Source organism: Salvelinus namaycush, chromosome 19 (assembly GCF_016432855.1).
Source record: "Salvelinus namaycush isolate Seneca chromosome 19, SaNama_1.0, whole genome shotgun sequence".
Classification (NCBI taxonomy): domain Eukaryota; kingdom Metazoa; phylum Chordata; class Actinopteri; order Salmoniformes; family Salmonidae; genus Salvelinus; species Salvelinus namaycush.
The window spans coordinates 25,701,245-25,725,138 of record NC_052325.1 but is presented as its reverse complement, the minus strand read 5'-3'; the positions used below and the strand labels follow the sequence as shown (position 1 = coordinate 25,725,138).

Below are 23,894 nucleotides of genomic sequence, written 5' to 3'. Positions count from 1 at the left end.
AATACGCAGATTTAAAGAGGAGTCCGTAATTTGCTTTCTAATGATCATGATCTTTTCCTCAAAGAAGTTCATGAATTTATTACTGCTGAAGTGAAAGCCATCCTCTCTTGGGGAATGCTGCTTTTTAGTTAGCTTTGCAACAGTATCAATTTTTTTTTTGGATTGTTCTTATTTTCCTCAATTAAGTTGGAAAAGTAGGATGATCGAGCAGCAGTGAGGGCTCTTCGATACTGCACGGTACTGTCTTTCCAAGCTAGTCGGAAGACTTCCAGTTTGGTGTGGCGCCATTTCCGTTCCAATTTTCTGGAAGCTTGCTTCAGAGCTCGGGTATTTTCTGTATACCAGGGAGCTAGTTTCTTATGACAAATGTTTTTCGTTTTTAGGGGTGCAACTGCATCTAGGGTATTGCGCAAGGTTAAATTGAGTTCCTCAGTTAGGTGGTTAACTGATTTATTTCCTCTGACGTCCTTGGGTAGGCAGAAGGAGTCTGGAAGGGCATCAAGGAATTTTTGTGTTGTCTGAGAATTTATAGCACGACTTTTGATGCTCCTTGGTTGGGGTCTGAGCAGATTATTTGTTGCGATTGCAAACGTAATAAAATGGTGGTCCGATAGTCCAGGATTATGAGGAAAAACATTAAGATCTACAACATTTATTCCATGGGACAAAACTAGGTCCAGAGTATGACTGTGGCAGTGAGTAGGTCCTGAGACATGTTGGACAAAACCCACTGAGTCGATGATGGCTCCGAAAGCCTTTTGGAGTGGGTCTGTGGACTTCTCCTTATGAATATTAAAATCACCAAAAATTAGAATATGATCTGCTATGACTACAAGGTCCGATAGGAATTCAGGGAACTCAGAGAGGAACGCTGTATATGGCCCAGGAGGCCTGTAAACAGTAGCTATAAAAAGTGATTGAGTAGGCTGCATAGATTTCATGACTAGAAGCTCAAAAGACGAAAACGTCATTTTTTTTTTGTAAATTGAAATTTGCTATCGTAAATGTTAGCAACACCTCCGCCTTTGCGGGATGAACGGGGGATATGGTCACTAGTGTAACCAGGAGGTGAGGCCTCATTTAACACAGTAAATTCATCAGGCTTAAGCCATGTTTCAGTCAGGCCAATCACATCAAGATTATGATCAGTGATTAGTTCATTGACTATAACTGCCTTTGAAGTGAGGGATCTAACATTAAGTAACCCTATTTTGAGATGTGAGGTATCACGATCTCTTTCAATAATGGCAGGAATGGAGGAGGTCTTTATCCTAATGAGATTGCTAAAGCGAACACCGCCATGTTTAGTTTTGCCCAACCTAGGTCGAGGCACAGACACAGTCTCAATGGGGATGGCTAAGCTGACTACACTGACTATGCTAGTGGCAGACTCCACTAAGCTGGCAGGTTGGCTAACAGCCTGCTGCCTGGCCTGCACCCTATTTCATTGTGGAGCTAGAGGAGTTAGAGCCCTGTCTATGTTGGTAGATAAGATGAGAGCACCCCTCCAGCTAGGATGGAGTCCGTCACTCCTCAGCAGGTCAGGCTTGGTCCTGTTTGTGGGTGAGTCCCAGAAAGAGGGACAATTATCTACAAATTCTATCTTTTGGGAGGGGCAGAAAACAGTTTTCAACCAGCGATTGAGTTGTGAGACTCTGCTGTAGAGCTCGTCACTCCCCCTAACTGGGGGGGGGGGGCAGAGACAATTACTCGATGCCGACACATCTTTCTAGCTGATTTACACGCTGAAGCTATGTTGCGCTTGGTGACCTCTGACTGTTTCATTCTAACATCGTTGGTGCCGACGTGGATAACAATATCTCTATACTCTCTACACTCGCCAGTTTTAGCTTTAGCCAGCACCATCTTCAGATTAGCCTTAACATCGGTAGCCCTGCCCCCTGGTAAACAGTGTATGATCACCCAGTCATCACCCAGTCATCACGCAGTCATCACCCAGTCATCACCCAGTCATCACCCAGTCATCACCCAGTCAGCACCCAGTCAGCACCCAGTCATCTTCCAGTCATTTTCTAGTCAGCATCAAGTCAGCATCCAGTCATCACCTAGTCAACTCCCATTCAATACCCAGTCATCACTCAGTCAACACCCATTCAACACCCATTCATCACCCAGTACATTCCCAGTCATCACTCTGCCTTTGCTGTCTGCTCTGCTTTGGAAGACCACAGATACTGTATAGCCGGGCTGGTCAACTATGCTCATAACAATTAACCCCATGCTACTTAAGATCCTTCAGTTCTCTTGTTCTGACTGTATCATGACCTTGACTGGGAGACCGATGCTGACTTTCAGAGTTTGTTAGTGACCAATATAGATCACGTTTATGAAACTCTCTTTCATAACCCGTCGTGCCATCAACCAGCCGCCAGCTAGTGAGTTGAGTGTGAACTTGCCGGAGGCTGTGTGTGTGTGTGTGTGTGTGTGTGTGTGTGTGTGTGTGTGTGTGTGTGTGTGTGTGTGTGTGTGTGTGTGTGTGTGTGTGTGTGTGTGTGTGTGTGTGTGTGTGTGTGTGTGTGTGTGTGTGTGAATGTTTGTGTGAAGCTGTGACCCCTGTTACCTTCTCACCTCTGTACCTAGGGGAACACAGTCACGCTACACTCAACAGGTTACACGCTACATACTACACACACAACCCTATAGGGTCTAGTCCTGGAGGACATACCTAAACACAGGAAAGGACAGCATGGTGGGCTACAGACAGTCATAGGGCTTTCTGTCATAGTGATATGACTTGATGTACGCACAAGCAGCCAATAAACTGAATGTTGTATAACCTCAATGGTATGTTTAATAGATAGTAAACTGATATAATCAAAAACAACTGGAGTATTGTCTTATGATGTCATACATATTTATTAGACAATTTTTGCCCGGGATCTGACAGAAAATTAAACTGTATGCCAGCTATTCTGATTTAATAATGTAACATGTTTTGATGAACAACTTGAATCCAATAGAAATTAATTAGGCTACATACAGTTTGCAAAAACGAGAGCCATTCCACTTTAGTGATCTACCAGAAAAATTAGGGAGAGGGGGAGGGAGAGAGGGAGAGGGAGAGAGGGAGGGAGGGAGGGGGAGAGAGAGAGAGAGAGAGAGAGGGAGGGAGGGAGGGGTGGAGGGAGGGAGATGCCTCCAGGCCCTACTGTTAAACCAAGAATCAATGTTACTCCACTTAGAAGTAAATTGAAACAATTTTTCTTTGGAGTCCCCGCCATGTTAATTTTATCCGCAGGGTTGTGGAGAGGACACTTTAGTGATGATGAAAGACAGTTTCCCATTTTCTGAGTTTGGTCACACTGACACGCCATTATCCCATTTGAGTTAATACTGCTGCTCCCCCAGTCTCACTCCTTCACTCCCTTTATCTCCACTTCTTTTTATACCCACCTTCCTCCTCCCTCCTCAACCATCCTCCCTCTTTCTCTCCCCAACAAACAGACAAGGGGACATTAAGAAACATATCCTGGGTTCCAGCTTCTTTATTTTAATCTTAATTTGATCACTCTTTTGTTGTCTGAGTTTTCCTGCATAGCAGGAAATGCAACATTGTTTTGTATTTGAGTTTTAAAAAGGCTTCTAAAGTTTGTCTTTGCCACTTTGAAATTTCAGACTTGGTTTGCCCTAACGAAAAATGTATCAGCCCTTACAAAAATGTCCATTAATTATAATCCACATAATAATTCACATTTACTGTTGCTGCAGGATTATTTTTCTGCTGTAGCAAACTGGCTCAAATTAAGATCCTACATCTGTATCTCATGCATTCTTATCTACCAGACTATGGTCTCTTTAATAAACACCTTTGAGTCTCTATCATGAGAACGGGCTTTGAGTCTCTATCATGAGAAAGGGCTTTGCGTCTCCATCACGATGCCACAGTGTCAGAGTCTGTATCCTTGTGCTGTAACTCCCATTGATTGTGAATTAGTTGAAGTCCAAACGCTTCAAGCTGCAAACAAATAACCCTGCTCTGCATTCTTAATTTTGCTACAGGCGAGGCTGTTCTAACTGCAAATACTTGTTCACTGTGGACACACACACACACACACACACACACACACACACACACACACACACACACACACACACACACACACACACACACACACACACACACACACACACACACACACACACACACACACACACACACACACACACACACACACACACACACACTAGCAGGTTAGGAGCTGAGCTATACTAAGAGCTGGTTATAAAGAGCAGTGAAAGGGCATAGTGTGAGACTCATCTTCGGTCTGGTGTTTCATGGCAGCGTCAAAATTATGTGTGACTGTGCGTTTGTGTGTCTTTTTTCAAGGTATATCTCTGTGTGGGAGTCGTCTGCTGTAATGATCTAATATTGTGTAACCCAGCTGCTCTATTAAGTTCTGGGTCCATACGTGTTAAGGGAATGGATCCAGAAATGCTAGAACGAGGAGCGGACCCAGAACGAGGAGCTCCACACTCTCTCTTTGCAAGTTACGGGCCGATTGCCCCTTCCCCTTCAGAAATTCGAAAGATGCTAATACTTTCAAAATCGTGATTTGTCCAAATAACCAGTGATGAAAACCAAACACCGGAACTACTGCTGCTTGTTATCCCAATCAGAATCTGTCCCAGCATTAACATACCTGATTCAGCACCCATACAAGCATACCTGAACACACAACATATGGCTCTCTATGAGCAGGAATGAGGAACAGCAACTGAAAAACAGCTGCAGAGCTCAGGTAGTGCTCAGTGATAGCTCAGTGATAGCTCAGGTAGCAGTTTTTCTACATGGTGCCAAAGATTATAGATGTACTGACAAGATACAGTACATATCTCTCCGCCCTAACAATGGGAGTCGTTGTCCACAAAGCGGCACGGCGGGATGTCTATGCTTTCTTTGGATTGGTAAATACATCTCATTATTGTGATCCATTATTATAATCCTTACAAAAACTCTTTGCTTGCGAGATGTAACAATGAAAAAACGCCACCTGCTGGAAGGAGACAGATTTTCTGCCGAGTTGAGCCTCTCTTCCTTACTGTTTGTGGCCAAATGCTTTCTTAGCTGTCTCTCTGGCACAATCGGCAAGTGCGTTAGATTATTAGTCTGAAGGTTGGTGGTTCGAACCTACCCAGGAAAAGAAAGCTTTTCTAGTCATGAAAAATCCTCATTAGAATTAAGTTATTCAGCGGGTTGATATGTGCAGGGTTTTGTTCTATCGCAGTACTAACACACCTGATATACAATAGCTCTCCAGGACTAGGAGTGTTGACCCACAAAAAAAACTGCAGAGCTCAGGCTGTGTATAAAGTGAGAACCCAGCAGAGAATGATTTCAGCAGCATGCACAGTAGTTTGTTCTATCGCGTCTTGTCTCAGTTGTCTCTGTGGCGCAATCGGCTAGCGCGTTAGACTGTTAATCTAAAGGTTGGTGGTTCGAGCCCACCCAGGGACGGAAAGTTTTTCTTATTGCACAACCGTAGGTTTACAGACTATTTGCGGATTGTAATGAATGGAGTCATGCTTTCAGAACCACGTGACTGTGCGTCCACTGCATGAGGTAGATACTGATAAACACTTTCACTTCGGAGGAGATGGAACCTGCCAGTGACCATTTTACAGTAATGAATAAAAATAAACTATGTAAGAACATAGGAATACAAAATTAATAACATAGCAATAACCTAATAGCAATAGCATTTTTGTATCTATTTTTTTCTGTGCTTCCGATTCATGGTGTTGTACATCGAAAGCAGCTTCCACATGTTTAACATAAAGGTTATCAAAAAGCCTCTGGAAACCAAACAACTCAACTCATTAGAATTAAGTTATTCAACCGCTTGAGAAGAACATCGCCAGGAGATCTAATGGCGGGAAGACGCTATCATTAACAAATAGCGGTGAAGTAAAAAAATATGCTGGTGCAATGAAAATGGAAAACATATTCATGTTATTTGTATTTGTGTTTATTATGGATCCAAATTAGCTGCTTCCTACTCTTCCTGAAAAATTAAGCCAGTAATCTCCCATGGTGTCATGCCAATAAGGACTATTAGATTAGGAGGAGCATGGCAGTGCTATTTCCCACGTGAGAATATAGTGGGACACATGTGTTACTGTCTATATGACTATATTTGCTGTAATATGTGTGTCATTGAAGCTCATCAACCTAAGCAAAACCCGCGTCCTCCATAAAAAACAACCCTACAGGCGTTAGGGCACCCAGCCCATTTCAGCACTTCTTTTTTTATGGGAGAAGGGGAGCGTGGGCGGGGTGGGAGGGGTGAGCGCTGTGTGCACGGAGTGTAATTAAGAACTATGTTAAATCTGTATCGATGAAGCGTTACAGATTGTGCGATAGAAATGTAAGGGTAATTTCCGATTGGGCTGGGCAGGATTTACGGTGAATGCAGTCTCCGCGAGCGTGGAAACATTGCCTTTAGATTTCAACCACGCTGTAATGCTGAACTTCAGCACTACAGATTGAATAGTAGAACCCTAAATTAAGCTTTACTATTTTTACATATTTTATTTATTTATTTATTTAACCTTTATTTAACCAGGTAGGCAAGTTGAGAACAAGTTCTCATTTACAATTGCGACCTGGCCAAGATAAAGCAAAGCAGTTCGACACATACAACAACACAGAGTTACACATGGAGTAAAACAAACATACAGTCAATAATACAGTAGAAAAATAAGTCTATCTCCAATGTGAGCAAATGAGGGGAGGTAAGGGAGGTAAAAGCAAAAAAAGGCCATGGTGGCGAAGTAAATACAATATAGCAAGTAAAACACTGGAAAGGTAGATTTGCAGTGGAAGAAATTGCAAAGTAGAAATATAAATAATGGGGTGCAAAGGAGCAAAATAAATAAATGAATACAGTAGGGGAAGGGGTAGTTGTTTGGGCTAAATTATAGATGGGCTATGTACAGGTGCAGTAATCTGTGAGCTAATCTGACAGCTGGTGCTTAAAGCTAGTGAGGGAGATAAGTGTTTCCAGTTTCAGAGATTTTTGTAGTTCGTTCCAGTCATTGGCAGCAGAGAACTGGAAGGAGAGGCAGCCAAAGGAGGAATTGTCTTTGGGGGTGACCAGAGAGATATACCTGCTGGAGCGCGTGCTACAGGTGGGTGCTGATATGGTGACCAGCGAGCTGAGATAAGGGGGGACTTTATCTAGCAGGGTCTTGTAGATGACCTGGAGCCAGTGGGTTTGGCGACGAGTATGAAGCGAGGGCCAGCCAACGAGAGCATACAGGTCGCAGTGGTGGGTAGTATATGGGGCTTTGGTGACAAAACGGGTGGCACTGTGATAGACTGCATCCAATTTATTGATTAGGGCTATTTTGGCTATTTTGTAAATGACATCGCCGAAGTCGAGAATCGGTAGGATGGTCAGTTTTACGAGGGTATGTTTGGCAGCATGAGTGAAGGATGCTTTGTTGCGAAATAGGAAGCCAATTCTAGATTTAACTTTGGATTGGAGATGTTTGATGTGAGTCTGCAAGGAGAGTTTACAGTCTAACCAGACACCTAGGTATTTGTAGTTGTCCAATAGCCAGCTCCACAAGCTTTAATGGCTGCTGCTCTGTAATTCACAGCTGTGAATCTTGGTGATGATCCTGGAGGGTTCTGTGATGACTGTTAATATTTTGTTCCTCTATGGCTGATGGTGAAGTGCTGTATAGTGTGGATGTGTACTTGACCAGATAAAGGAAAGCTGTGAGGGTTACATGCTGACCAGACTGCTCGCATGCGTGCGTCAGCGTGCACATGTTGATTTTGTCCACCCACACCAGACGCGATCAGGACATGCAGGTTGAAATATCTGAACCTCCTCAGACGAGGAGGAGTAGTAAGGATCGGAGGACCAATGCGCAGCGTGGTACATGTTCATGCTCTTTAATAAAACAATCGAACACAGAAACAAAACAATAAACGACACGTGAAATAACAAACCGAAACAGTTCCGTGTGGAACACACAGACACAGAAAATAAACACCCACGAAACACAGGTGGAAAAGGCTACCTAAGTATGATTCTCAATCAGAGACAACGATAGACAGCTGCCTCTGATTGAGAATCATACCAGGCCAAACGCAAAAACCAACATAGAAAAACGAACATAGATAACCCACCCAACTCACGCCCTGACCATATTAAAACAAAAGAAATAATAAAATAACTAAGGTCAGAACGTGACAGAACCAACTATATTAATTTGTGGACAGGTCGAAAAGCATTGAACATTTATGGTAATTTAGCTAGCTAGCTTGCTGTTGCCAGCTAATTTGTATTGGGATATAAACATTGGGTTGTTATTAGCTACTCTGACAATTAATCCACAGATAAAAAGGTAAACCGAGTTTGTTTCTAATAATTTCTCCTCCTTCAGTCTTCTTCTTCTTCTTTGGACTTTATATGGAGGTTGGCAACCAACTTTAAGGTACATTAACACTACCAGCTGGACTGGAGTATGGACCTCAGTTCATCTTTCAATCACCAACGTGGGTATATGTTCCTAAACCAATGAGGAGATGGGAGAGGCGGGACTTGCAGCACGTCAAGCATCAGAAATAGAACCAAGTTCTATTTTAGCGCCTGGCTACATAGACGCGCGCGAGCAGTGTGAGTGCAATGATTGAATAACATGTATGTGTACATTTATTTTGCAACGATCGCGCACGTGACACGAGCGGTGTGGCATGTTAGGGTTAGAGTTAGGGTTGCGGTTGGCAGTACAGCTGTAGGGATCAGTGGAGGATCCTCAGAGGAGGAAGGGGAGGACCATTGTACTCAGTGAAATTCATAACAAATTTAAATAGGGAAACATTAAAAAAGTTGTCCTTTTTTTAGATAAAACTATACAAAATATATTCATGTCACCAAATAACTGATTAAACACACTGTTTTGCAATGAAGGTCTACAGTACCCTCAACAGCATCCATTCAACATCCTCCAAGCTCTTGCAGGATGAACTGATATGAATCTAGCACTGAAAGCATAAGCTACAGCTAGCTACCACTGCAATGCATAAAGTGTGGTGAGTAATTGACTCAAAGAGAGATAAAGACAATAGTTGAACAGTTAAGGACATCCAGCAGATCCAACACTGCAACTGTTCCATGTCAAGGTACTGTACGTTTTCGGTTTTATACATTTATTGGCACCGGGGCCCACCGGTAAAACTGTTAAACTGCTTGCTGTATACCGTACTGCCTGATTGTACATAAAGATTTACTAACGTGTTAGTTCTAGTTTGTTGACTATGATGTTAAGCTAATGGTGACAACGATGTAGGCTGTGTAGCGGTTAGTGGTTATGGTATGAAGGTTTGGCTTGGAGGAGTTTTTGTCCACAAGCGAAGGGAAAGGGTGAGAGGAGGAGAGCGTGTAGATGCGAGAAGGAATTATACAACGAGCAAAGTGATGATTCTGTATGTGGCTGCTATGAAAGTGAACTGTGTGTGCGGGTGATCAGGGGTGTATTCATTCCGCATACTCTGTTACAAAACATTTCTTAAATGGAAGCAAGAGGAACGAAACAGGGATGGACCTGCCTGAATTTTTCGAATAGAAACTCTTGTTTGCAACTGTTTGGACTAATGATTACACCCTAGATCAGGATTTCCCCAAAAAGTTTTAGTTTTTTGCCCTAGTACTACACAGCTGATTAAAATAATGGTTATTTGAATCAGTTGTGTAGTGCTAGGGCAAAAAACTAAATGTGCACCCAGGGGGGCCCCCAGGACTGAACTAGGGAAACCCTGCCCTAGATTTGCTAGATTCAGGCAAGATTGTGCAAGGCAGTATTGCATGTGTCACTGTCTGTCACTTTGATTACTCCAATTTGTCTCTCGACCTGTGTCTCTCGACTGTTATACATTTTCATGTGTAGACTAGGTTGTAGCAACCTCATGATGGTTATAGGGAAATTTGAGTATCATATAGTAGCTGCTGTGTGGTTTGTTGCTAATTTTTCTTTTCTACCTGCCAACTTTATGGTATTTACTTTTTAATTACTGTTTTATATTTGTATTTTTCCCTTGCTCAACTTTTTTCGTTAAACTTTTTCACCCTGGATGCTTTATCTGGACTGGTTCTACACGACCTCCACCAGCCGAAGCTAAGTAGTAACATTAACATTATGCCTTTTAATTGCAGTCGCTGTACTCATAATATACAGGATAACCATGAGGATAACTGTGCCGCAAGCCCAGCTTCAGATGGCAAAGGCAAGGATAATTTAAGTGTAGGAAAGGATGAAACAGCGTCTGTGCCACAAGTAACTACAGATAGTAGTATAAATCCCCCCACACAGTCCCCGCAGCCGGACAACTTTCTCATGGCTTCTGGAGGGAAATGCTGTAGGAATGCTCAACCGGTGTCGCTCATTCAGCTGACAGAAGCTTTCAACCGGTTTTCCCAATTAAGCAACGAGTCGGAGTCAGAGGCCGAGTCTTCTCTGGTCTCTCCTTCACCCGTTACGGGGTCTGAGACGCCGAAGCCTCCCACCATTAGCTCTGACAAATCGAACACCCTAGTCATTGGCGACTCCATTACCCGTAATTACCCATTTTGTTTATCTGTCAGCCCCAGCCTCGAACTCAGGTCCTGTGTGTAGCTAACTGACCCTCTGCCCGTTCATCGCCATTTACCCGTTGTTGTGTCTTAGCTGTTTACCTGTTGTTGTCTTAACCTGTTTGGCGTGCAAGCCTGACGTCGGTACACTTATGACAACAGCCAGCTCAAAGTGCAGGGCGCGAAATTCAAAAGATATTTTTTAAAAATATTTAACTTTCACACATTAACAAGTCCAATACAGCATATGAAAGGTACACATCTTGTGAATCAAGCCAACATGTCCGATTTTTTAAATGTTTTACAGGGAAGACACAATATGTAAATCTATTAGCTAACCACGTTAGCAAAAGACACCACTTTTCTTACTCCATCAGTTTTTTACTCCATCAGTAGCTATGACAAATTCGACCAAATAAAGATATAAATAGCCACTAACCAAGAAACAACTTCATCAGATGACAGTCTGATAACATATTTATTGTATAGCATATGTTTTGTTCGAAAAATGTGCATATTTCAGGTATAAATCATAGTTTACATTTCAGCTACAATCAGAAATTGCACCGAAAGCAGCCATAATATTTACAGACACCAACGTCAAATACCTAATTACTCATCATAAAACATTTCTGAAAAATACATAGTGTACAGCAATTGAAAGACAGGCATCTTGTGATTCCAGACAATATTTCCGATTTATTAAATGTTTTACAGCGAAAACAAAATGTAGCGTTATATTAGCGTAGCCACAATAGCCAGAAACACTTGGGCGCCGACGACCAGTTTCCCCAGGCACGACAGATATTAGAAATAGCATCATAAAATGTTTCTTACTTTTGGTGATCTTCCGTCAGAATGTTGGACAAGGTGTCCTTTGTCCAGAACAGTCGTTGTTTGGATCTGGAACGGCAAATTTCCCTCATCATTTAGCATGGGCACTTGCCAAGTGGCACGGATCTCTCCAACGTCAACAAAGTCAGAGAACGGAACACGGCAAATCTCCCGAAAAAATTTAAATAATCTGATTAAACTATATTGAAAAAACATACTTTACGATGATATGGTCACATGTATCAAATAAAATCTAAACCGGAGATGTTAGTCGTCCATAACGACAGCTAAACAGAAGGCAAATCCATGTCCCCTTTCGCGCGCTCCAGAAACAGGAAATGGACGGTCACGTCATACAAAGAGCTTTAATTCCACCTCAAACCAAGATAAACACGAAATTTCTTCTCTCACCGCCTCTTGACAACCAGGGGAAGGTGTATGAAGTGTACGTAGACTCTTACGTATCATGCCCATGTATAGGCAGGAAGTTGAACAGAGCATCGATTTCTGACATTCCACTTCCTGGTCAGGAAATGTGCTGCAGAATGAGTTCTGTTTCACTCAGAGAAATAATTCAAACGGTTTTAGAAACTAGAGAGTGTTTTCTATCCAATAGTAATAATAATATGCATATTGTACGAGCAAGAATTGAGTACGAGGCCGTTTAACTGGCTACTCAATACTGCCCCTTGCAGCCATCACAGGTCAACACCTGTGATTGCTTTATGCCTCTCTCTAATGTCAATGTGCCTTGTATACTGTTGTTTAGGGTAGCTCATTGTTTTATTTTACTGTGGAGCCCCTATTCCCGCTCAACGTGCCTCAGATAGCTCTTTGCCGCACCTCCCACACATGCGGAGACCGCACCTAGCTTAACTGGCGCCTCCAGAGATGCAACCTCTCTCATCGTCACTCAATGCCTAGGTTTATCTCCACTGTACTCGCACCCTATCATATCCGTGTCTGCACATTATACCCTGAATCTATCCTACCACGCCCAGAAATCTGCTCCTTTTATTCTCTGTTACCAACGCACTAGACGACCAGTTCTTATAGCCTTTAGCCGTACCCTCATCCTACTCTTCCTCTGTTCCTCTTGTGATGTATAGGTTAAGCCCTGTGTGTCCCCAGGCGCTCTCATTTGTTGACTTCTGTAACTGTAAAAGCCTTGGGTTCATGCGTGTTAACATCAGAAGCCTCCTCCCTAAGTTTGCTTTATTTACTGCTTTAGCACACTCCGCCAACCCTGATGTCCTAGCCGTGTCTGAATCCTGGCTTAGGAAGGCCACCAAAAGTTCTGAAATTTCCATCCCCAATTACAACATTTTCCGTCAAGATAGAACTGCTAAAGGGGGCAGAGTTGCAATCTACTGTAGAGATAGCCTGCAGAGTTCTGTCATACTATCCAGGTCTATGCCCAAACAGTTTGAGCTTCTACTTTTAAAAATTAATTTCTCCAGAAATAAGTACCTCACTGTGGCCGCTTGTTATAGACCCCCCTCAGCTCCCAGCTGTGCCCTGGACACTGTATGTGAATTGATTGCCCCCCATCTATCGTCAGAGTTCATACTGTTAGGTGACCTAAACTGGGATATGCTTAACACCCCGGCCGTCCTACAATCTAAGCTAGATGCCCTCAATCTCACACAAATTATCAAGGAACCTCCCAGGTACAACCCCAAATCCGTAAACATGGGCACCCTCATAGATATCATCCTGACCAACTAGCCCTCTAAATACACCTCTGCTGTTTTCAAGCAGGATCTCAGTGATCACTGCCTCATTGCCTGCGTCCGTTATGGGTCTGCTGTCAAACGACCACACCTCATCACTGTCAAACGCTCCCTAAAACACTTCTGCGAGCAGGCCTTTCTAATCGACTTGGCCCGGGTATCCTGGAAGGATATTTACCTCATCCCGTCAGTAGAGGATGCCTGGTTATTCTTTAAAAGTGCTTTCCTCACCATCTTAAATAAGCATGCCCCGTTCAAAAAATGTAGAACTAAGAACAGATATAGTCCTTGGTTCACCCCAGACTTGACTGCTCTTGACCAGCACAAAAACATCCTGTGGCGTACTGCACTAGCTTTGAATAGTCCCCGCGATGTGCAACTCTTCAGGAAGTCAGGAACCAATATACACAGTCAGTTAGGAAAGCAAAGGCTAGCTTTTTCAAACAGAAATTTGCATCCTACAGCACTAATTCCAAAAAAGTTTTGGGACACTGTAAAGTCCATGGAGAATAAGAGCACCTCCTCCCAGCTGCCCACTGCACTGAGGCTGGGAAACACTGTCACCACCGAAAAATCCACAATAATCGAGAATTTCAATAAGCATTTCTCTACGGCTGGCCATGCTTTCCACCTAGCTACCCCAACCCCAGGCCAATAGCTCTGCACCTCCCGCAGCAACTGGCCCAAGCCCCCCCCCCCCCCCCGCTTCTCCACCCAAATCCAGACAGCTGATGTTCTGATAGAGCTGAAAAATCTGGATCCTACCAATCAGCTGGGATAAACAATCTGGACCCTCTCTTCCTAAAATTATAATCCTATTACTAGTCTGTTCAACCTCTCTTTCGTATCGTCTGAGATTCCTAAAGATTGGAATGCGGCCGTGGTCATCCCCCTCTTCAAAGGGCGAGACACTCTAGACCCAAACTGTTACAGACCTATATCCATCCTGCCCTGCCTTTCTAAAGTCTTCGAAAGCCAAGTGAACAAACAGATCACCGACCATTTCGAATCCCACCGTACCTTCTCCGCTATGCAATTCGGTTTCCGAGCTGGTCATGGGTGCACCTCAGCCTCGCTCAGGGTCCTAAACCGCCATCGATAAAAGACAATACTGTGCAGCCATCTTCATCGACCTGGCCAAGGCTTTCAACACTGTCAATCACCGTATTCTTATCGGCAGACTCAACAGCCTTGGTTTCTCGAATGACTGCCTCGCCTGGTTCACTAACTACTTCTCAGATAGAGTTCAGTGTGTCAAATCGGAGGGCCTGTTGTCCGGACCTCTGACAGTCTCTATGGGGGTGACACAGGGTTCAATTCTCTGGCTGACTCTTTTCTCTGTATATATCAATGATGTTGCTCTTGCTGCGGGTGACTCTTTGATCCACCTCTACGCAGACGACACCATTCTGTATACATCTGGCCCTTCTTTGGACACTGTGTTAACAAACCTCCAGACGAGCTTCAATGCCATACAACACTCCTTTCGTGGCCTCCAACTGCTCTTAAATGCAAGTAAAACCAAATGCATGCTCTTCAACCATCGCTGCCCGCACCCGCCCGCCCGACTAGCATCACTACTCTGGATGGTTCTGAATTAGAATATGTGGACAACTATAAATACCTAGGTGTCTGGCTAGACTGTAAACTCTCTTTCCAGACTCATATTAAGCATCTCCAATCCAAAATTAATTCTAGAATCGGCTTCCTATTTCGCAACAAAGCCTCCTTCACTCATGCTGCCAAACATACCCTCGTAAAACTGACTATCCTACCGATCCTTGACTTCGGCGATGTCGTTTACAAAATAGCCTCCAACACTCTACTCAGCAAACTGGATGCAGTCTATCACAGTGCCATCCATTTAGTCACCAAAGCCCCATATACTACCCACCACTGCAACCTGAATGCTCTCATTGGCTGGTCCTTGCTACATATTTGTTGTCAAACCCCCTGGCTCCAGGTCATCTATAATTCTTTGCAAGGTAAAGCTCCACCTTATCTCAGCTCACTGGTCACCATAGCAACACCCACCCGTAGCACACGCTCCAGCAGGTATATTTCACTGGACATCCCCAAAGCCAACACCTCTTTGGCCGCCTTTCCTTCCAGTTCTCTGCTGCCATTGACTGGAACAAATTGCAAAAATCACTGAAGTTAGAGACTTATATCTCCCTCACTAACAGAACCATCTGTCAGAGCAACATACCGATCGCTGCAGCTGTACACAGCCCAGCTTTAAATAGCCCAACCAACCAACTACCTACCTCATCCCCATATTTCTTTTGTTTTTCTGTTCTTTTACACACCGATTTTTTTTCTAGTAGCACATCCTCATCTGCCCATCTTTCACTCCAGTGTTAATACCTCAATTGTAATTACTTCACCTTTATGGCCTATTTATTGCCTTACCTCCGTTATCCTACCTCATTTGCACACACTGTATATAGACTTTTTCTATTGTATTATTGACTGTATGTTTGTTTATTCCATGTGTAACACTGTATTAGGGCTGGGCGATAAATCAATATCAATATTTATTGATGTAATTTCTTCCCTCAATAAAGATATAAAAAAGTTTAGATTCATTTTTGATAATGTCGATATAGAGTAATTAGGTACAGCAGTCCATATCACTTCTGATGCAGCAGGAATGTGCGGAGAAGTGACAATATGCACGTGGAGAGGTATACGCCCACTAAAAACCACTTAGCATCTGGAGTGACGGAGTCGCCACTATTAACCACGAAAAATGAGTGATGTAGGCGAAAACAGTGGCAGTGATAGCCATGGAGAAGGAGCAGCTTCCAACGAAGAAATTATTGATAAAAAGAGTTAAAACTTCTTGTCAAAAGGGGGGCGCTGTTTTCCCTTTGGAAAAAATCGTGCCCAATTTAAACGGCCTCGTACTCTATTCTAGATCATACAATATGCATATTATTATTACTATTGGATAGAAAACACTCTCAAGTTTCTAAAACTGTTTGAATTATATCTGTGAGTAAAACAGAACTCATTTGGCAGCAAACTTCCATACAGGAAGTGAAAAATCTGAAAACGAGGCTTTGTTTCAGGGCCTGCCTATTCAACTGGCTCTATTTATCAATATACATGCACTTCATACGCCTTCCACTAGATGTCAACAGGCAGTGGAAGGTGGAATGGGGTGTCTAGCTTGATCTGAGGTCGAACAAGAGCTTTTGGAGTGACAGGTCTGCCATTTTGTCAGTTTTCCAAGGCGCACGAAGGAGCTCCACATTGTCTTCTGAAAAGCGTTCGGTTTACACGGCGAATATCTCCGGCTCTGATTTTATTTGATACATATTAGAAAAACATCATAAAGTAGGTTTTTTCAACCGAGTTTTATCAGTTTATTCAACGTTTATTGGGACTTTTGGAGTTTTCCGTTCTTTGCCCCAAGAGAGGATGGGAATGTTAGCAACCTTGGCTAGCATTGTGGCGCGAAATCGACAGAAGAAATGGACTTTCTAAAACCAAACAACGATTTATTCTGGAGCAAGGACTCCTTGCACAACATTCTGATGGAAGCTCAGCAAAAGTAAGAAACAATTTATGATGTTATTTCGTATTTCTGTGGAATATGTAGAATCCAACAGGGCGGAGAATATGTGAGCGCTGTCTCACAATAATGTATTTTGTATGTTGTAGTAAAGTTATTTAAAAAAATCTAACACAGCGGTTGCATTAAGAACCAGTGTATCTTTCATTTGCCATACAACAAGTATTTTTATGTAAAGTTTATGATGAGTTCTTTGGTCAGATTAGGTGAGTGTCCAAAATATCTCCGGACATTCTGGGAAAATGTTGCTACGTATTCACAATGTATAACCACGATTTGCAGCTCTAAATATGCAAATTTTCGAACAAAACATAAATGTATTGTATAACTTGATGTTATAAGACTGTCATCTGATGAAGTTGCCCAAAGGTTAGTGATTAATTTTATATTTATTGCTGGTTTTTGCGAAAGCTACCTTTGCGGTGAATAAATGCGGTTGTGTGTTTGGCTATTGTGGTAAGCTAATATAATTCTATATTGTGTTTTCGCTGTAAAACACTTAAAAAATCGGAAATATTGGCTGGATTCACAAGATGTTTATCTTTCATTTGCTGTACACCATGTATTTTTCATAAATGTTTTATGATGAGTATTTATTTATTTCACGTTGCTCTCTGTAATTATTCTGGCTGCTTTGATGCTATTTTTGATGGTGGCTGCAATGTAAAACTATGATTTATACCTCAAATATGCACATTTTCGAACAAAACATAAATGTATTGTATAACATGTTATAAGACTGTCATCTGATAAAGTTGTTTCTTGGTTAGTGACTAATTATATCTCTATTTTGTCGGTTTTGTGAAAGCTACCTATGCGGTGGAAACATGGTGAAAATATGCGGTTGTGTGTTTGGCTATTGTGGTTAGCTAATATAAATACATATTGTGTTTTCGCTGTAAAACATTTTAAAAATCGGAAATGATGGCTGGATTCACAAGATGTTTATCTTTCATTTGCTGTATTGGACTTGTGATTTCATGAAAATTATATTATATGATATCCCTGTCCTGTTAGGCTAGGCTATGCTAGTCAGCTTTTTTGATGAGGAGGATCCCGGATCCGGGATGGGTATCACTGAAAGGTTATTAAACTGTTTCAGTAATTTGGAAGTGGTTTGGCTTTTTGAAGTCCGACAAAGAGCAGAGCAATGTTCGGTGCAAATTGTGCCATAGACAGGTGACTACGAAGTCCGGTAATACGACAAACCTTTTTCAACATCTGAAGCAAAATCACTCTTTGGAACATGCAGGAAGTTTGAGTTTGCACCACAGTATTGATAAACGCCCCTCAAGCACCAGCCAATCTAGGGATGTTTGACCGAAGCAGTCAACACTGACAGCGTTTATGCCCTACAGCTAACATCGAAAAGACAAAGACATCACAAATGCTATTATGCATTGCATTGCTAAGGACATGCTAACAATTAGCACAGTCGAAAAGGAAGGTTTCAAGAAGCTTATCAATTTAATTGACCCCAGGTACGTGCTCCATGGCCGCAAACATGAAACAGTTTTCCTTAAAGTATAATTTTATGTGTAGCTCACATAATAAAAAAAAATTTGTAACCTTTACTTATCTAGGCAAGCTAAGGGTTAGGGTTGAACCGGGATGTAGACATGATGCTAGGGTTAGGGTTGTGGTTAGGATTACAGTTGTTGGGATATTGAAATAACATTTTAGAGTTAGGATGCCATTTCAGACGCACCCACATAGCACCTACCCTAACTCTAACCCTAGCTTCATGTCCACATCCCGGTTAAACCCTTACCCTAGACACAACCACAAACAACCCTAACCCTAGCTTCATGTCCACATCCAGGTTAAACCCTTACCCTAGACACAACCACAAACAACCCTAACCCTAGCTTCATGTCCACATCCTGGTTAAACCCTTACCCTAGACACAACCACAAACAACCCTAACCCTAGCTTCATGTCCACATCCAGGTTAAACCCTAACCCTAGCCACAACCCTAACCCTAACTAATCTAATAACTGATTGAGGAACAGTGTACTGAGCCTAATAAAGTGGTGAATAGTTTGCTTTTATCTGCAATGAATTGAGTTGGGCCTTGGCTTTAGTACTGATATAGAGAACCAGACTGTCCATCTGCCAGAGTTCAACTTCTTTAAAAGCTAAAAGCAGTGAGCAACTCCAGCCCAGCTTTGACACACACACACACACACACACACACACACACACACACACACACACACACACACACACACACACACACACACACACACACACACACACACACACACACACACACACACACACACACACACACACACACACACACACACACACACACACACACACTCCAACTCTCAGCTAGGCCCAGTGCCATCCAGACAGACTGAGTGAGATTCCAGAGGGACAGAGAGACAGTCACAACTCATGAAGTGGTAATCAATGACAAAACAATTACAGGTCAGAGCCCAGAACCTGCCATCCTACATCAAGACTGATCCTGGAGAGTCACCAGGCCTCCCCAGGCCTCCCAATGGCATCAGGCATTCACAACTCTCACATTCACACACATAACAATGTTGTCCATGTAAATACTCTCCTTCTACTGTGGGCCAACATCAATGGTCTGTTCAAGTAAAATCTCCACTGTTTTCAGGTCACTGTGTACTGTCCTTTGACTGTAGTTCAACAGTCAATACCCATTGACAGTGATGGTTGTTTATTTAGCTTACGGAGCTGATAAAGTGTATTGAACCAGACTGAGAGGTAAAGACCTTGTTTCTTTAATAATAAATCATTATGGGATGTTCTCTAGGAGCTGTTATTATCAACAACAGCTATCACTGTCCATGTATATTGGCATTCTAATGAGTTGAATGGTCTCATGGAGCGTTAAATATGTTGAATTATGGTCAAAGGTTGTGGGCAGACAGTTGTGGCATTTCAGAGCTTTTGATGACAAGTACTATATCAAGGTGCATTACAGAATGAATATGATTATATTTGTTCCTCAGAAAGAAAGAAAAAATAACTTGGAGTTTTTTTTATTTCAAAATTTGTATTCAATGGCTTGTCTCATTTACATCATTGTAAAGAGCAGCATCTAGTACCAGGACTCGTTGATACGCCTCATGCTCTGGAACCTCATGCCACCCATGCCGCCCATGCCACCCATGCTTCCCATACCCATGCTGAAGTGCCTGTACTCTCCAGGCCTCATGAACATCATCCTGCCTCTGAAGTGGGGCATCTCATACATGAGCCAGTGGCCGTCCTGGATGTTGCAGGACATACAGCTGGACATGCGGTAACGATCCATGATGTTGTCACAGTCCTCCATGATCTCGTGGCTCTGACCGCCGAAGCTCTCTCTCTCGTAGATCTTCATCCTGTAAGATCCCCTGTGCATTGGGATCATGCGGCAGGATCTCATACCATTGGCCATTCCCATCATGTGGTAGTCAGCGTACTCTCCCCTCCTCATGAAGTACTGGTTTCCCATGTAGTTGGGGCGGTCATACAGCATGAAGCAGCCACCCTCAACCTTGCAGGAGTGGCAGCGGCTCAGGAAGGAGTACATGTCAGGGCAGTCGGTGCTGCACTCATGGGAGCGGCCCATGAAGTTCCTGTCCTCGTAGAAGACTATCCTGCTGTTCATGTTGGGCATTTTGGCTTGCTTCGTGGGGGGGTCCTGCTGTTGCTGCTGCTGCTGCTCTGGAACTGATATCCTACTGGTTTAAAACCTTTCTTTTTATACCTGTGGCCCCATTGTACAAACCGCTGACTTAGCAACATGGCATAGAGGCCCATAATGCACTGAGGTTTGTCCACATTCCATGGACTGGGTCTCTCAAAAGACCTTAAAAAGGCTGTTTCTCTCAGAACAAAATAACACAAAGCCTTTGTGAAAGGGTTAACAATGTAGAGTTACAGCCTTGGAATTGTAAAGTGTGCATATTGTTCATTGCACAATACCTTCCTAAGTTTGAGGTTTTTGTCCATATTCAGTATTATGAAAGGATTATTTGCGGTCACGCAGAACGGGTGTGTTGTGACCCTTGTAAAATGCACTTTAAATACATTTGACTTGACAATATGTATTGTGTTTGGAAAGATCATTCCTTTAATACATTAATTCATTTTGTGTGAATTGATCTTATAAACATGTTAATGTATGTATCGAAAAACATTAATGTGGTCTTTAAAAATTATCATAATGATCTTTATTCAAGGCTAATTGTTCCCGTACACACCAAATGACATTTCTCCCTCTTAGACATAATTACACCTGACTATATACACCAGCCACACACGCTAAATACGTTTCTATCCCAATTGATATTAGAGTACTTCAATTAAAGTCATTCACACCCTACTTGAATTCCATTAAGCTAACATTATATATAACTGTAAATGTTTATAAGGTGCCGTATCAGACTCTAAAAAACACTATTGGAGTATGTGAAGATGTCAATTAACCTGTTTCATGTGTCGGTGTAGCCAACCACTCTACAGAGTTGAAGTGTGGTGCTGCTGAGTAGATAAAAGCTTCTATTAACAGAGTGTGTAATCTCTGGGTCTCTGGCTGGTGCGTGGGTGAGTGGTGGGCACAGACATACAGCCAGGCAGCACATGGCAAAGTATTTTAGAATCTTTGTGTGTGCTTAGGAAACGTATGAACCACTGTGTACACTAAGAACATTTCAAGTTTGCTTAAGAAACTTCTGAAACGTTTAACTGTTCCAGTACGTCAATGTCTCCTTCATCTCCCTACACTCCCCGGGTTCTAGAAGTCGATTAGTTCTGGTCCTGTTGCCACCTGAGTCAGCACCTCTCCTCCTGGTACAAAGGTACGTCGCTCCATTAACTCTCTGGGTTCATTAATGAGCCTTCATAATAATACTACAGCTATAAAACTGATGTTTATTACAGCACAGACTAATTGGAAAACATTCAGTAAACACTCACTAAACTGGATTTATCTGGGGTCAAAGGGAGAACCATACTCAGGCAGAGTTGTCTTTGTGTTACAAAATAATAGTTCAGACAATCAACACTATGATTCCAAAAACTGCCATTCAGTTACCAGCAACACAAAGTTTAAATATGGTGAATGACAAAAAAATTGGTTTAGCCTAAGTGCAGCCACAGGGCTGAGAATATAGCTAAAACTGCGGTGGAAGAAAATACAGTGGTGTGTCTGCGGTCAGATAATAATGTATCTGCAGCCCTGGGGATAATGAGCTATAGGAAGCAGATTCATATTATTGATTTAACACTGGCCAATTATGACCAGCTAATTCATCTGAAGGAAAGCAATCTCAACGGATACACCTGTCTAATTATTCCACAGTGTGTGTATGTAGTATTGTAGTACTCAAGTCCAGGACTCGGACTCAATTTCAGTCCCGATTTTGACTAGTGACTCGACTTGGACTTGACAATTAGTGACTTAGACTCACCTCATCGTGACTTGTATTTGCACTTGGACTGGATAGACTACTATGATAAGCAGAATATTAGCAGAGCTGGGTGCACAGAGCAGCGAGGGTTCTGTTCTGTAGCAGTGGGAAGGACCCGGCACACTACATCTACATGTTGCCGGGCAGCAAGCGATGATTGTGGGCAGACGGGCAGGCAGGCTCCGCTCTGGCTCCGCCTCCGATCATAGTTGACACAACACGCAAGTGACTCTCTTCCTTCCCTGTAACCACCAGTCATCAGCTTACTATTTAGCTTTGCTTGGTTAAGAAACAAATTGCTTCACGAAAACAATACTAGTATTGAGTTTAATAGTAAAACAACAGTCTTGCTATTTGTCTGTCTCTCCCTTTGAGTATAGAAAAGTAGGCTGTCTTTTAACTTGTCATCTCTCTACCCTCCTCCTACTTTCCCCCTTGCATCCCATAGCCAGGTTCTGAACAGTCGCCCTTTAGTTTTCACTCTGCAATAAAAAACCTACACAAATATCAGTGGGCGATTACAAAAAAGGAGCTGAGAGCCTGACTTACCATTAATTTATGTAGTAAATAAGTAGTGAAACACAGGTATTGAGTAGAACTTGTGAGGTAGTGATGAATAGTAAATTAGTTGGGGTTTTTCATTAGGGAGATGTGATATACTGACATCTGGTGGTGACTAGAAACCATTGCACATTAAGACCTAATAAATGAATGGACTAGTGACTCGACTCGTGACTCAGACTTGGACTTGACTCGGACTTCAGCACAGGGTACTTGACAAAACATTAGGAACACCTATAACATAAAATGACCAGGTGAATCCAGGTGAAAGCTATGATCCCTTATTGATGTCACCTGTTAAATCCACTTCAATCAGTGTAGATCAAGGGGATAGACAGGTTAAAGAAGGATTTTTAAGCCTTGAGACAAATGAGACATGGATTGTGTTTGTGTGCAATTCGAGGGGGGATGGAAAGGGGGATACCTAGTCAGTTGTACAACTGGAACAGTGGGTTAACTGCCTTGCTCACCGGCAGAACGACAGATGTTTACCTTGTCAGCTCGGGGATTCGATCCAGCAACCTTTCTGTTACTGGCCCAACGCTCTAACCACTAGAATGGGCAAGACAAAATATTTAATTGCCTTTGACCGGGGTATGGTAGTAGGTGCCAGGCTCACCGATTTGAGTGTGTCAAGAACTGCAACGCTGCTGGGTTTTTCACACTCAACAGTTTCTCGTGTGTATCAAGAATGGTCCACCACCCAAAGGACATCCAGCCAACTTGACACAACTGTGGGAAGCAGTGGAGTCAACATTGGCCAGCATCCTTGTGGAACGCTTTCGAGACCTTGTAGAGTCCATGCCCAGACGAATTGAGGCTGTTCTGATGGCAAAAGGAGGTGTAACTCAATATTAGGAAGGCGTTCCTAATGTTTTATTAACTCAGTGTGTGTGTGTGTGTGTGTGTGTGTGTGTGTGTGTGTGTGTGTGTGTGTGTGTGTGTGTGTGTGTGTGTGTGTGTGCGCGTGTGCGTGTGCGTGTGTGAGGATTGAAAGGATATGAAAGTTGAGTGTTTAAAATGAATGGCCGGAATCTCCTACCTGATGAACTGACAGTTAATTACATTTCTACCACGGCATTGTTGAATACTCATACTGAGGTCATTAATGAATAATGAACGGTTGAGTGAGGCTGCAGTTCT

General features: G+C 42.7%; 1 protein-coding gene and 1 non-coding gene across 2 annotated transcripts; one reads left to right on the top strand and one right to left on the bottom strand.

Moving 5' to 3' along the window:
• Window positions 1-5,402: 5,402 nt before the first annotated feature.
• Window positions 5,403-5,476, top strand: trnan-guu. The gene has a single exon. It is a non-coding gene; the product is annotated as a tRNA-Asn (tRNA).
• A 14,355-nt stretch (window positions 5,477-19,831) lies between these two features.
• On the bottom strand, window positions 19,832-20,418 carry LOC120063769 (gamma-crystallin M2-like). Its single transcript, XM_039014063.1, has one exon. It carries the CDS (start codon window positions 20,393-20,395, stop codon window positions 19,832-19,834), a length of 564 nt encoding a protein of 187 aa, XP_038869991.1. The 5' UTR covers window positions 20,396-20,418.
• Window positions 20,419-23,894: the final 3,476 nt, after the last annotated feature.

Excerpts from the sequence above, each read along its gene's own strand:
- LOC120063769 (XM_039014063.1), bottom strand. The coding sequence starts at position 20,395 with ATGCCCAACATGAACAGCAGGATAGTCTTCTACGAGGACAGGAACTTC.